The 15,714-nt window shown below is 41.1% G+C and overlaps 1 protein-coding gene across 3 annotated transcripts in view; it reads left to right on the forward strand.

Annotated features, from left to right (window-relative positions):
- Positions 1-263: 263 nt before the first annotated feature.
- The window catches only part of APC (APC regulator of WNT signaling pathway), a 139,511-nt gene continuing 124,060 nt past the window's right edge, over positions 264-15,714 (forward strand). For 2 of the 3 annotated variants that reach the window (XM_012505383.1, XM_030817647.1), the window contains exon 1: positions 269-645. In XM_012505383.1, coding sequence (XP_012360837.1) covers positions 481-645 — 165 coding nt within the window. In that variant the 5' untranslated portion in view covers positions 269-480. Of the gene's footprint in view, positions 646-15,714 lie in introns of all 3 variants that reach the window. The other variant, XM_030817639.1, reaches the window with a different exon arrangement.

The following is a 15,714-nucleotide window of genomic DNA, read 5'->3' on the forward strand; positions in this document are numbered from 1 at the left end:
GCAAAGAGTGAGCACTCGATAGATGTTTGCAGAATAATAATGGACTAGTGTGTGCACAAGGATCTATTAACTGGGCTGCAGCACAATTCAGATAAGGCCAGTAAGTACTACGACTGAGACTCGGCTGCCTAGGCAGCAATGGCTCACGGGACAGAAAAGCGAAGCAGTGCCCGGGAAGCGGAGCGCAGCACCCATTGCGCCTGCGCATAACAGGCTCTAGTCGCTGGGCTGTGGGAAGCCTGCAACACCTCTCACGCATGCGCATTGCAGTCTTCCTACCTCCCAGAAGATGGCGGAGGGCAAGTAGCAAGGGGGCGGGGTGTGGCCGCCGGAAGCCTGGCTGCTGCTGGGGGAGATCTGCGGGCTAAGCCCCGGGAGCAGTGGACCGAGGTTGGCTCGATGCTGTTCCCGGGAACTGCTGTTGGCTGTTGGTGAGGAAGGTGAGGCACGCAGTTGCCTTCTCGGGCCCCGGCGCCCCATATGTACGCCTGCCTGGGCTCGGGTCCGGTCGCCGCTTTGCCCGCTTCTGTACCACCCTCAGCTCTGGGGTCCTGGAGCACCGACGGCAGCAGGAGCTGCGTCCGGCAGGAGACGAAGAGCCCAGGCGGCGCTCGTACTTCTGGCCACTGGGCGAGCGTCTGGCAGGTGAGTGAGGCTGCAAGCATTGATGTCTCCTCCCGCGGCAAAGCTTTCTTGGCTTTGCCCCGCCGCTGCTCGGGACCCTACGGTGCTCGGCCAGACTCTGTGGCTCTCCTCTCTCCATGTCCCACCCTCTCCCCTCCTCGCACTCCCCATTCAGGCCTCCAGTTGGCCCTTGGCTTTGCAGGTCCTCCATTCTCACGCATTGGATGGGGGTCGCGACGCCCGCCGTCCTCCACGTTTCCTGGCTGCTGCTGGAGCTTCGCCCCTGCAAGCGGTGCCCCATTCGCGTTAGGTGGGTGGGTCGTCCGCCCCTCCCATTTTAGTCGCTTCCCCGTCTTCCTCGTTTCGACCCTCTTGCTTCCTCTAAAAGTTTTAAACTGTCTGCCTGGGAAAATACCTGATAGCCCGGCATGTGGAGTTACAAAGAAAGGGCTGTTATCCAAAGGCCAGTGAATTTTGTTCACTTTGATGAGAGAATCAAGTCCCCAGGAGCCTTGGATGGTTTAGGTCAGAGTCTGACTCCTTGACCCACCGAGTAGAGGAATGGTGCCTGTGTTGGCAAATGATTGTTCATCTAAATCATTCATTTTTTTCGGCTGTAGGAAATCTTCGGTCTCTGAACCTTTGAGGTGGGGGCGTGAGCTTTCTACATCTAGTGAAAAAATTGGAAAGTGTTATATTCGTTTTAAAAAAGAAGACCTTATGCGGTACATGTAAGACATCACTTAATGGTACAAGCAAGGATAAGTGATTTATTTTTTTATTCAGTGTTAGCTTAAATTGCCTGCTGACGTTTTAGTATTCCATGTTGTACAAGCCCTTTGTTTCTATTTAGAAAGGACTAAAATGGAGAAAAGCTTTTTAAGTTCAAAACTTCTTAAATTGCTTGTATTCTCGATTGTTGTTACTGCTTAACGCTACTTAGGAGTACTTGATATTTTCTGTATAATTTAGGCTTGTGCCAGTCTCAGTACTCCCTCCTTTATTAGTGGAGCAAGGGTAGTCAGAATTACTGGTGTAAAAAACTGTACTAAATAACGTAGTACCTTGCCAGAGTTTGAAGAGCAAAATGTGGGATCAAAGCGGCAGTGGAGGAAGTTGCCATGGCTAATTTTTCCATCTTTCCCTGGATGGAAGGGTTGGATAATGTGTCAAGAGCCCCAGAATTGTAGAAGTGAGATTAAAAATATAAATGATAGCTTGCCCTTTGAGATTGCAAATGGGTGCACCTTTTTTATTAATATTAAATTGAGCACTATCGTTTTCTTGAAGTTATGCTAGATGTTCTCCAAAGTTATTAAGCACAGACTATGCCTGCTCTATTAGAATTGTATGCTGAAAATGTTTAACGTGTGGGTTATAAATAGCCTGACAGATTTGTTTACTTTTCATTCTATCTCATAACACATAATCTATTTTTCCCTTTGCTTTGGACTTTTGACCTTTTAATGCGTTTTTAAATTTTAGAGATAGAATTGTTTAGCTTAAAAGAAGGAGGAATATTTTTATATTTGCTTCTTGTATGGGCTAGTTCATTCGCTGCTCGCCTTCACTTTTCTAGAACTAGAGCCTATGTGTTTTTAGAGCTGGTTGTCTCTGAATTCTCTGCGTACAGTTTGAAGGGACAGTAGCAAAGTAGGGGTTGCTGAGCCCCAGTCAGTGGCTCACTGCTTCTGGCAAAATGATTTGAAGCTCTGTATCAAAAAACATCTGACCACAAACTCTTTAAAACCTCTCACTTCCGCAGGGTGTGGTGGCTCATGCCTATAATTCCAGCACTTTGGGAGAGGCCAAAGCAGATGGATCACATGAGTCCAGAAGTTCGAGACCAGCCTAGGCAACATGGCAAAACCTCATCTGTACAAAAAAAAATATATACAAAATTAAGCCAGGCATGGTGATGCATGCCTGTGATTCCAGCTACTTGGGAGGCTGAAGCAGGAGGATCGTTGGAGCCCGGGATGTGGAGATTGCAGTGAGCCAAGATTGTGCCATTGCACTCCAGTCTGGGTGACAGCGAGACCCTGTCTCCAAACAAACAAACCCTCTCACTCATCCAGTCTTATGGAATTTGGTATTTTTTCTTTTCTCTCTCTCTTTTTGTGAACCTTCTTTGTCTCCCTGTTCTTCCAACCCATTACCCTAATGCTGATTTCATTTGCCTCCCTGTGTAACCAGGATCCCATGATCATCAGCTTTTACTAAGCTCCTCTTGATGGCCTAGAATGCTTCACTTTCTGTAGACTTACCTTTCCAGTCCCCAATCCTAAATAAGCCTCACTAGCTTTACCAGTTTGACCCCTGAAATTCTGAGGGACGTCAGAGACAGCTATGTGAGGATATTGGTCAGTTTTTATGCCCGTTGGTGCTCTCTGCTGGGTCTCTAGTGTTGGGTTCCTTTTCTTCTCATTTCCTCAGGTTTTTATAGCAAATAACTTAATCTTTTCCTTTGCTGAGAAAAATTTCAACCATCTGAGGTATACTTCCACTTCACTTTTTTCATCTCAGTGTCATCTCTTTATTTACATACATCTCAGAGGAAGAAATGACCTTCCTTCTTTTCAAGAGCAACCCCCTCCCTCCAGATGTGTCCATGATTATCCTTTCCCATCTTTCTTTCTCTAGAAACTGTCCATTTTCACTTCCTGTCCACCTTCTTCAGCCTCTCCCTCTCTAGCCTACATAGATGCTTGTATCTTCTGCCATATAAGTGTGTGCTGTTCAACTCTAGGAGGATGTTCTAAAGCTTGAGTCTGCTATGCCACTGTATTTCTATTCTTTTCTTTAAAGACTTATTCTTTCATCCTAGGAAGCTGCTATAGTAGGAAGAACATTGACTTCTGAGCAAGATAGAACTTTTGATCTTGGTTTTTGAAGTCTTTAAAAACCATTTTAGTAGCTGTGTAACTGGGGGTATGTTACTATTCAGATTTCATTCTGTATCTATAAAATATGTTATACTTAGCTCTCAGGGTGGTAGTTAAGGAAATTAACACCTGTTAAATGTCCATCCAAGTGTTTGGTACATTGTAGAGTTCTTACTAAATGCTTCTATCTTTTGCACTCGTACTGCCTTTACCATTTCACCACTGAAACTACTGTTTTAAAAGTTTCCTGTGACCTCCGAATCACCAAATCCAATGACGTTTCCTCTCTCATCCTTGGTTTCCTTAGACCCAGGGATCCCCAACCCCCGGGCTGCAGACAGGTGTCAGTCCTTGGCTTGTTTGGTGTTAGAAACTGGGCAGCACAGCAGGAGGTGAGCAGCAGGGGAGCAAGCATTACCACCTGAGCTCCACCTCCTGGCAGATCAGTGGTGGCATTAGATTCTCCAAGGAGTGCCATCCTTGTTTTGAACTGCACATGCAAGGGATCTAGGTTGCATGTTCTTTATGAGAATCTAAGTAATGCCTGATGATCTGAGGTGGAACAGTTTCATCCTGAAACCATCCCCCACCCAACTCCTGTCCCGTGGAAAAATTGTCTTCCACAAAACTGGTCCCTGGTGCCAAAAAGGTTGGGGACTGCTGCTTTAGATCAATTGTGAAATATACTGTCTTCTGTAGTCATAAAATGATCTAAATTCCTTGGCTTTTCTGCATTATACTTCCTGATTCTCTATTTCTCAGGAAGTTTCTTCACATTTTCTTTATATCAGTTAGGCTGCAAATGGGATTTAAAAATGAAAGGCTGGGCCATGGTATCTCACACCTGTAATCCCAGCAGTTTTGGAAGGCCCACGTGGGAGGATTGCTTGAGGGGCAGAGTTCAAGGCTGCAGTGAGCTATGATTGGGCCACTGCACTTCAGTCTGGGTGACAGAGTGAGACCCCATCTCAAAAAAAAAAAACCCAAAGAGATGTTTTGGCTCGTGTAATTGGCAAGTACATAGATAGAAGTGGCTTGAAGAGTGCTTTGTCATGTCATCAGGGCTAAGCTCCCATTTATCTGCTGTTCTCTCAACATTGTCCTTCTGTTTGGGCTTTAGGCTTCCCTTCTAATAAAAAAAAAATTGCCACCAGTGATGTTCATATTATAGCCCCTTCATTTATTTCCAAAGAAAGAGAGAAGGCCACTTCTCCTAGCCTTTTCCCAAGAATCCTAAGCTCCAGTTTGATTAAACAAACATAGATCATGCTGCCAAACCTTAACAATATCTTTGTCCAGATGGATGGAATTATCCTAAGTGGCCTAGCCAGTGGAGTGAATCTTACCTGAAAATAAAGACTGCAACACAATATGGGGAAGGTGTGGATCCTGGGAAAGTAACCAGTGTCCTCAAGGTTCCGTATGCTTTTCACTGTGTTCTCTTGGTGATCATATCATTTATGATATAAACCATCATTTCTGTGGGGCTTTCTTGGTTCTCTAACTCCCCACTTCCATTTCCTCCTATATATGTCTATCTTATATATACTACCCTAAGTTTAACTCATACTAAACTGAGTCAGTTTGATCTCTTCACCAACCCTCACCTAGTGTGTTTATATGTGCACATATATGTTGTTTGTGAGACCGACGGGGTTTCACTCTGCCACCCAGACTGGCATGTAGTGGCATAATCACGGCTCGCTGTAGCCTAGACCTCTCAGGCTCAAGCAGTCCTCCCATCTCAGCCCTTAGCTTCCTGAGTAACTAGGACTGCAGGTGTGCATCACCACACCCAGCCCTTTTTTTTTTTTTTTTTTTTTTTTTTTTAAGAGACCAGGGCTTGCTATATTCCCCAGGCTGGTGTCAAACTCCTGGGCTCAAGTGATCCACCTGGGATTCTCAAAGTGCTGGGACTACAGGCATGAGCCACTGTACCCAGCAGCATGTGTGTGTTTGTATTCCTCTTCCCCCGATTTCTCTTTTCTAACTACCTCTCTCTCAACCACCCAGTCTTGAAATCTTTCAGAAATCTTGGTTCTTCTCCCCCTGTCAATCACTTGTCAGATCTTGAATACATCTTGTTTAGTTAGGCTCCCAAGTTGTATAATACCCAGTTAACATTGATTTAAACAGTAACTCGGGCCAGGCGCTGTGGCTCACGCCTGTAATCCCAGCACTTCGGGAGGCTGAGGCAGGCAGATCACTTGAGGTCAGAGTTTGAGACCAGCCTGGCTAACATAGTGAAACCCTGTCTCTACTAAAAATACAAAAATTAGCCGGGTGTGGTGGCAGGCGCCTGAAATCCCCACTACTCAGGAGGCTGAGGCAGGAGAATCACTTGAACCCAGGAGATAGAGGTTGCAGTGAGCCGGGATCGTGCCACTGCACTCCAGCCTGGGCAACAGAGCGAGACTCCATTGCAAAAAAAAAAAAGAAAAAGAAAAAAAAAAAACAGTATCTCACATAAAAAGTCCAGAAATGAAGTATTCCATGGTTAGTCAATTTAGCTGCGCTATGATTTCATCAAGGATCCAGGTGCTTTCCTTCTTTATGCTTGGCCATCCTTAGTGTGCTTAACTTTGGGCTCAGACTTTGCCATCATGGTTGCAGATGGCTCTGCTCCAGGCATCACATTCTCACACCGTTACCAAAGACAGGTGGGAGTTTGTTCTTTCATCTCTTAATTAGGCAACTAAACCTTTCACAGAAGCCCTCTTTCCGATGTCCATCCTGGCGTGCCCCTGCCTTAGTTACCAGGAGGCTGGGCAAATGAATATGTGGCATTTCAGTCTAGGAAGAGGGTAAGCAAATGGCTGATTAGAAGGTAACAGATGGTGTCAGTGACACCATGGAGAAATTTAAATAAATAAGAATTTTCAGGTAATAGTGGCAAATTTAAAACACTGTTTACACCAAGAGTTAATATAAGCTATACATAGGATTTCGGTGTTTGTTTTCTGAGACAGAGTCTCGTTCTGTCACTCAGGCCAGAGTACAGTGGCTTGATCTCAGCTCAATGCAACCTCTACCTCCTGGGTTCAGCAATTCTCCTGCCTCAGCCTCCCAAGTAGCTGGGATTACAGGCACCTGCCACCACACCCAGCTAATTTTTGTATTTTTAGCAGAGACAGGGTTTTGCAATGTTGGCCAGGCTGGTCTTGAACTCCTGACCTCAAGTGATCCGCCCACCTCGGCCTCCCAAAGTGCTAGGATTATAGGCATTAGCCACCATGCCGAACCTATATGTAGGATTTTGGCTGAACATTTAGAAAGTCATAGGTGACTAGTTAAAAATGAATTATTATGTAAAATTAGAATATTTCAGTGGCATATCCCAGTTTGTTTAAGACTGTGTTAAGTACATTTAAGCATATCTGTTGGAGCTACTGCAAGAAACAGGTATATTATATGTAACAACTATTGAAATAGAGTTGTGGTTCCCCTTGGGGATGGGAGATGTTTGGAAATACTATATGGGGACATTTTTGGTTGTCACAGTGACTGTGAGGTACTACTCATAATTATTAAGTAGAGGTCAGATACACTAAGTGTCCTGTGATGTTTGGAATGGTCCCACAAAACAGAATTGTCCCTTCAAAAATACCAGTAGTGCCCCTGCACATGTATACACTGAAGTTAGCAAATGCTTTGCCTTTTGAAAGAATTCAGAGATTCCTCCGTATTCTTATATTACAAGTGACAGAAAACACAAAACTGGCTTAAACAAAAAAAGAGACTGAGTAGATCTTCTAGTAAACTTCAGCTAAGGCTTCATCCAGTGGCTCACATGAAAACATCAAGGACTTAATTTCTCTTATTCATTCTGCTCCATTATTCACCATGATTTGGTTTTATTCTTGGGCTAGCTTATCTTATGGTGGTAAATTACTGTAGTACTTTCAGACTTCATATCCTCATTTCACATATAGTAAAATGAAAAATATTTTGTGTTTGATTTTACAAGTATTTATTTAGTATCACCACTTCTGAAACCTTCCCTAAACATCTACCACTGAAAAGTTTATTATCTCTTCTATCATGCTTCAGCTTTACAATCTGTATGCCTCTGTTATATATCACACTCTGTGGGTATTATTTTTCTGTCTGATGCATTACTCTACCTTGTCTTAATTATTGTACTCTTAATGTCTAAATGTCTGGAATACTGCCTGGCATAGTAGTGTACAATAACTGTTTATGGAATTAGTGAATGATTTTGTGCCTAATACAGAAAGAAAGAAACAGGTATATATAACAACTATTGAAATAGAGTTGTGGTTCCCCTTGGGGATGGGAGATGTTTGGAAATTTAAGAACTCCTCATTCCTTCATCAGTTATTTTTGAATCCTGAATTATGTACATTGTACTCCTACCACTAAAGTATGTGTATGACGCTCTTGCAGTTATTATAATAGAGTATGAATTCATTTGAAAGCGTTACTGAATTCTACTTGTGTTTTTGTCATTTTCTCAACAAAACCAAAACCAATTATTAATTGAACAAATATTTTTGAAGCCTGCTGTAGGCAGATAGTGTGGCAACATTGGGTGGGAACAAAACAGAGCCTGTGTTGTCTGAGCTTAAATTTTAATGGGGGACATAGTCAATAAATATTATATGTATACACATACACACACACACAAATAACATCAGGTAGTATATAGGTCTTGAAATAGAATAAAATAGGTTCAGGGGACAGGGGATACTATTTTAGTTTGGTAAGAGAAGGGCTTTTTGAGAAGCCCTTTGTGCTGAGAGACCTGAGTGTTCATGAGTGAGGTGGCCTCTACCATTCTTGTCAAGATGTGAAATAGAATAAAATGAGGTGCCCATCATTTTTGGTTCTGGAAGAATTTGTGTATAGTTGGAATGAATTCTTCCTTAAATATTTGTTATAACATGTCAGAGAAACCACCTGGGCTGGGAGTTTTCTTATGGAAAGTTTTTTTAAAATTTGGTATTTATTTGTACATATTTATGGGGTACATGTTATATTTTGATACATGCATAAGATGTGGAATGATCAAGTCAGGGTATTTAGAGTACCTGACACCTTGAGCATTTATCATTTCTTTGTGTTGGGAGGAAAGGTTTTTAGTTATTAGTTCAATGTATTGTTTTTAACCCTATTCAAGTATTCTATCTTGTGATTTTTTTTTAATTTTTCCTCTAAGAATTCTTTTATCTAAAATTTTAAATTTACTGGCATGAAATTGTTGATAATAAATATTCTGTGGTCCTTTTAATGGCTGCAGGAAAAGATTCCCTTTTCATATCTGACGTAGATTATTTGTACCTTTTCCTTTTCCTTTGTTAGTTTCACCAGAGATCAGTAGTCTTTCCAGAGAACCGTATTTTGAATTTTGCTAGTCTGTTGTATGTTTATTTTCTGTTGCATTAATTTCTGCTTCTTATTTCCTTCCCTCCTACTTTTTGGGATTCTTTTGTGAAGTTCTTGAATTTTCAGCATTTCTTGTTTTTAAATATGTTCATAAAGTTAAACATTTCCCTCTAAGCGCCATTTTAGCTAGTTCTATTACTAGTTTTGACACATAGTATTTTTTGGTACATAGTATTTTTATAATTCACTTAAAATGTTTTCAGATTTCTATTATGATTTATACTTTGACTTTTGGATGATTTGGAAGTATTAAATTTTTATTTCTAAACATATGGAGATTTTCTAGTTATTTTATTTGTTTTTAATTTGTAAAATTACAGTGTAATCCAAGAACATATTCTGTTTCAAGGGCCTGTTATTTCAGACTTAAAATTTGAGATCTGTATATGGCCCAGTATATTGTCTTTTTTTTCGTCTCCATTTATTGAGTGCAGGTCTCTGTATTTTTTTTATTAGGTCATATTTGTTAATCCTGCATTTCAAATCTTAAGTGTCATAGGTGATCTTTTGTTTGCTCATCAATTACTAAAAGCGTATGTTAAGACACTCCATTATGATTGTGGATTTGAGTATTTCTTGTGTAGTTCTCTAATCTTTTATAAATTTGAGGCTATGCTATTAGATGCATAGAAATGTGTAACAGCTATATCTTCTCAGTGACTCAACATTATCAAGTTTTCCTCTTTTATTCTGGTAGTACTTTCACATTAAAGTCTAGTTTGAGATCAATATAACAACACTAGCTTTCTCTTTATTATTGTTTGATCTTCTTTTACTAGTTATTCTAGAAATTGCTATCTATCTTATAAAATCCAATGTTAATCCATACCTTTTTCCTCTTCTCAGATGATGCACTTTAATTCTACTTACTTGCAGCCCTTCTCATATAGTTATTTTTGTTTGTTTGTTGTTGTTGTTGTTTTGAGACAGGGTCTCGCTTGTTGCCCAGGCTGGAGTGCTGTAGCGTGATCTTGGCTCACTGCAACCTCTGCCTCCCAGGTTAAAGCAATTCTCGTGCCTCAGCCTCCTGAGTAGCTGGAATTACTGGCATGTGCCACCACACCTGCCTAATTTTTTTTGTACTTTGAGTAGATAGGGGATTTCACCATGTTGGCTAGGCTGGTCTCGAAGTCCTGGCCTCCCAGAATGCTGGGATTACAGGTATGAGCCACTGTGCCCAGCCCCTACTCATACAGTTTTGTTGTGCATTTTAATTCATTCTTACTTTTTCTCTTTCTTCCTCATTATTGTTGTTGTTACTGTTTTATACTGCCGATATTTTATATAAGTTAATGCATGTCTTTACCATCTGTTTACTTTTCCTATGATCTTGCACTTAAGATTGCTTTCTTTGATTTTGAAGGATCTGAAACACACCCTTTAGAATGTCCTTTAGTCTGCTTGAAAATGTCTTTATTTTATCTCAGGCTTAAAGGATATTTTTGCTAGGTACAGAATTCTAGGTTAGCAGTTACTCTCTTTTAGCACATTCTACATTGGTGGTTACTTTATTTCAGCACATTTCATTGTTGTTGAGACCTCAACTCTTTGTGTCTCACCCTTTAAGATAATGTGATTTTGTGTGGCTGCTTTTAAGATTTTTATCTTTGGCTTTGGCTTTCTGTTTTACTATGCTGTGATTAGGCATCGGATTCTTTGGGCTCTGTGAATATGTGGATTGGTGTCTTATCAGTCCTGGAAATTTCTTAGCCATAATTTTTTCAAATATTGTCTTTGCTTTATATTCCCTCTCCTGTCATTTTGGGACTAGTTTAGTATGTTAGGCCTTCTTATCCTGTCTCTTACCTTTTTTCTTTTTTTTTTTTTTTTTTTTTTTTTTTTGCTTCTTTTTGACCCCAAGGCATGGTTCTGGATATTGCTTCAGACTTATCTTCAAAGTTCATATTTTTTTTTCACCTATGCCTAATCTGTTATTAACTCATTCAGTAAATGCCTAATTTAGATTATTTTTGGTGTAGAATTTTTATTTGGTTCTGTTCAAATCTCTGTCACTTTTTATAGTTTTCAATTTTAAGCAAAAATATTTAAGTGTGGCCTTTATCCCCTTGCATGTAGTAAGCATAGTTATTTTTCAGTTTGTGTCTGATAATTCCAATGTTGGGAAGTCTCTATGAAGCTGATTCAGTTGTGTTGTAGAAATAAATTGATGTATATAATGTAAGATGAAGTTAATCTTTCTCTAAAGAAGATTTTCATTTGCTATCACCAAGTGCCTGGGGGTGTGAGAACGTCTTAATCAAATTTCAAATCTTTAACTTTCCTGGGCCACCTAGATGACTTGAAACTGACTTCAGTCCATGGTTTCCTTCTGGTTCCTTCTTTATTTCTAGGTTGCAGCCCTTTAGAGTCTCAGCCCGAAGCCAATGCTGTTTTCACTACAGTCCTCACCCTTGGTGGGTCTCAGACTCTGGCTTTGGTCCCCTGTGCCTGCAATGCAGGCAACGAACAACAAAGCTCAGCCTCTTAAATGCTTCTTTTTTGGCAAACTCACAAAAGGCAAAAGCTGCGGTCACCTTTCTGGGTTCCTGACTTCCAGTGGATTTGAGCTTGTTATTTATTCCTCATTATTTTGCTGGTTATTTGGTGCTGTTAAGATCATTTTACTATCTTATCTGGCTTTTTAAATTGTCTTTCTAAGGATACTTGGTCTGAATAACCTGGTCTGCTGCTTCTACGAGTGTAAGTCCAAATATTTCTTTGACTAACTTGTTCAGAAACACTTGAAATTTCTACGTTAGCCATTCCTTTGTGTTAGGGCTCCTTTGATGGTACAAATGAGATACCTGGAAAAGGTAGACTTTAAGCTATGGTTGCCTTTTAATTCTTTAAAAGTTAGTTAGGTTAGTTCCTAGTACTTTGCAAAGCCCTAAGGGAAGGAGACGGAGGATATTTTGTATGACCGGAGAAGCAAAAAATACTTGTATGTGAGTAGTGCCTTAGGGTAGGAATTATGTAAGCAAATAGAATGTAATGTGAACATTTTTGAAGTGGGGCTGTATGGAGGAGGGAGAAGGTACTAAACTGAGGAGGCAATGCAGACAAATTTGTCTTTTAGTATTTTTGTTGGAAGTGGGTTCATTTTCTTTCTTTCCTTCTTTACTACTTCTTTCTTTTCTTTCTTTGGACAGAGTCTCGCTCTGTCGCCCAGGCCGGAGTGCAGTGGCACAGTCTTGGCTCACTGCAACCTCTGCTTCCTAGGTTCAAGCAATTCTCCTGCCTCAGCCCTCCAAGTAGCTGGGATTACAGGTGTGCACCACCACGCCCAGCTAATTTTTTTTTTAAAATTTTTAGTAGAGGTGGGGTTTTACCGTGTTGGCCAGGCTTGTCTCGAACTCCTGACCTCAGATGATCCACCCACCTTGGCCTCCCAGAGTGCTGGGATTACAGGTGTGAGCCACTGCACCCTGCCTCATTTTCAATAATAATTCTTTTTTTTTTTTTTTTGAGACGGAGTCTTACTGTGTCGCCCAGGCTGGAGTGGCATGATCTCCACTCACTGCAACCTCTGCCTCCCAGGTTCAGGCGATTCTACTGCCTCAGCCTCCTGAGTAGCTGGGACGACAGGTGCGTGCCATCACACCCGGCTAATTTTTGTATTTTTAGTAGAGATGGAGTTTCAGTTGTTGGCCAGGCTGGTCTTGAACTCCTGAATTCCTGACCTCAGGTGATCCTCCCACCTCGGCCTCCCAAAGTTCTGGGATTACAGTTGTGAGCCACTGCGCCCAGCCAATTTTCAATAAAAATTCTGACAAATCTCTCTATGCCATGTAGGTGTCATGATTTTTATTTTTTATTTAATTTAAACTTTTTTTACATCTCAAGGACAAAATACGATTTCAAAAATCTTACCCACATCTATTTAAAATGTAGGTACAATTTGCATTTGAATTCTGAGATTAAATCTATTAAATATGGAAGCCAAACAGATATGTTAGAAATTCTTCTAGGCAAACTAAGCTACGGTAGTCTACATAAATTGGCGTTCTTCTGTGATGGAGGAGTGTTAAAAATTTAGTATAACATACCAATGTATTTTTCCTTTCTAGATAGTTGATTTGATATTAGTCACAGCCATTAATATGAAATGCCATCCATTTCTTTGTGATTAAATTGATGTGTCTATAAAGAACAAAACCAGCTCTCTTGTGTGAAAACCTGGCATTCTTATTTGTTTACTGTTTTCTTGATTATTTTTTTCTCTTTGCTAGAAGAAAATACTAAGTTGAAGATTCCTATTGTAGTTCCTTCTCTTCCCTGCTATGTTAGATTCAAATAGCTTTTTGTTTTAGATTTGCTCACTTGCCTTTAAAAAACTGAAGGATAAAATGAGGTGGACAGAGAATTTTAGAACTGGAAGAGACCCTAAATATCATTAACTCTCTCATGCGCCCTCCCGACCTACCCATCTCCTATTTTAAACACGCGAAAACAGAGGCCCAAGGAAGATAGGTGACTTGACTTGCCTAAAAATATGAGGGAATTTCTCTCCAGTAGCTTTTATATTCTCCGTGAAGTAGGTCGTCAGCAAAGAGTGGCATAGGTAGAAAAATAGGTCTGTTACAGATGTGAGGAGACAAAAAAGACGCTTAGAGTGTGGGAAGGCAAACTTTCCAGGAAACATAGTAGCCCTGCTAGGCAGTGTTGGCTATCCTTTGATGTTTATAGTTGTGAATTTAAAGTGAAACCAGCTAGCCTTGTTAGCTGATTTTCTCCTTTTCCTCTATAATAAGCTGCTCTGGTACAGGCACGTAAAAGTGGAATGGATCAGTTCAGCTAGATTTGGGATTTTACCAGGTAATAGAGGGAGAGAAGAGTAAGGGGTTTGAGAGTTTGAAAGAGACTGGTTATTGTTGAATCTAAAGAGAACAGTAAAGATGAAAGTAACAGATGGTGAAAAATGATGAGAGCATTTTTGATTGGATTGGAGAACACAGTAAGTAAGGTGAGGGAATGTTGAATTTGGAGATAGTACAGTGAACTAGAGGGGCAGGAGATACATTTTAAAGACGGGAAATTTGGGGCTGGGTGCTGTGGTTCATGCCTGTAATCCCAGCACTTTGGGAGGCCGAGGTGGGTGGATCACTTGAGGTCAGGAGTTTGAGAACAGCCTGGCCAACATGGTGAAAGCCCATCTCTACTAAAAATACAAAAATTAGCCAGGCATGGTGGCGTGTGCCTGTAATTCCAGCTACTCGAGAGGCTGAGGCACGAGAATCGCTTGAACCCAGAAGACGGAGATTGTAGTGAGCAGAGATTGCGCCACTACACTCCAGCCTTGGCAACAGTGAGACTCCACCTCAAAAAATAAAAATAAAATAAAAAAATAAAGACTGAAAATGTGATTTTTGAGATTTTTGGTTAAGAATTTGGAGATGATGCAGTTATTGATGATGACAAGGTCCTGCGTGGATCATGGAAGTGGGTATTTGGAGGTGAAGAAGTTAAGGAGCTAAGAAGCCAGAGTGTTAGGTGGGTAATCCACATAGACTTTGAAGTCATTGAGAGTGACGGTGGGGCTAAGAGTGGAGAAGAGTGCTGGAGGCAATAGAGGGTACACAGTTGGGTATCATGTCAGAAGATCTTGGGTGTTTAAGAAAGGGGGAGAAATGGTTTGGAAGTGATAATCGGATGCAAGGAGCATATCTTTTGCCTCCCTCTAGACCAGGCTTGTCCAATCTTTTGGCTTCCCTGGGCCTTGTTGGCAAAAGAATTGTCTTGGGCCACACATAAAATACACTAACACTAACAATAGCTGTTGAGCTTGAAAAAAAATCTCAGGAAAAAAAAAATCTCATAGTGTTTTAAGAAAGTTTACGAATTTGTGTTCGGCTGCATTCAAAGCCATCCTGGGCCATGCAGCCTTGGGGACAAACTTGCTCTAGACCCTTCAGTATCCTATTCCTGTCTCCTGGCCTAAAGTACATAGGATGTGAGAGAAAAAAAGACCCCCCATTGAGAAAGCTGCACAGAAAGTGGTGTCATCTGATTTCAGCTAAGATAAATCGGTGAAGACGACATTTATTGAAGAGTTTGAAGTTACAGGGGAGTTAGTTGATTCATTTATTGTACATTCAACTATTGTATTTTAGTACAGTAGTACTAAAGTAATACACTGTTTGGTTTTGTGAGTGACATAAATTTCCGTGCTATTATGGCATTTTAAACACTGTGTGTTTCAGAAAAACTCTAAACCTTTGTTTTTACCTCTGCTCTTGCACCACCACCACAATCACTAACATAGTAAAAGACATCTGTGTCTCATCTTGGGAAATTTACCAATTAAATGAATTAAAAAAAGACACCTGTGACGAAAGACATGGGGCTTTTTCCCCACACACCAACAGTGGATGCCAGTTGGGTGTCCTCCAGTTCAGTTCCCACACTGTCTATCCAGAAATACCATCAGATCCCATAGGTTGAGGGCTCAGGCCCCAAGACCACCCCCTCCTTCCCCCCAGTCCCAAGTCCTAGCCTCTGGAACTTCTGACTGGCTTAAAGTTGGGTTTCCCACTACCCCCTCTTTGGAGTCGATTAATTTGCTGGAGCATCTCACAGAACTCAGGGAAACACTTGCTTATATTTACTGGCTTACTATAAAGGATATTACAGGGGATGCAGATGAAGAGATGCACAGAGTGAGATACAGGGGCAGGGGCGCGGAGCTTCCATGCCTTCTCTGGGTGTACCAACCTCCAGGAACCTCCACATGTTCAGCTATATGGAAGCTGTCTGAACCCTGTCCTCTTGGCTTTTTATGGAGGCCTCATCGCATAGGTAT

Source organism: Nomascus leucogenys, chromosome 2 (assembly GCF_006542625.1).
Source record: "Nomascus leucogenys isolate Asia chromosome 2, Asia_NLE_v1, whole genome shotgun sequence".
In the NCBI taxonomy this organism is placed as follows: Eukaryota; Metazoa; Chordata; class Mammalia; order Primates; family Hylobatidae; genus Nomascus; species Nomascus leucogenys.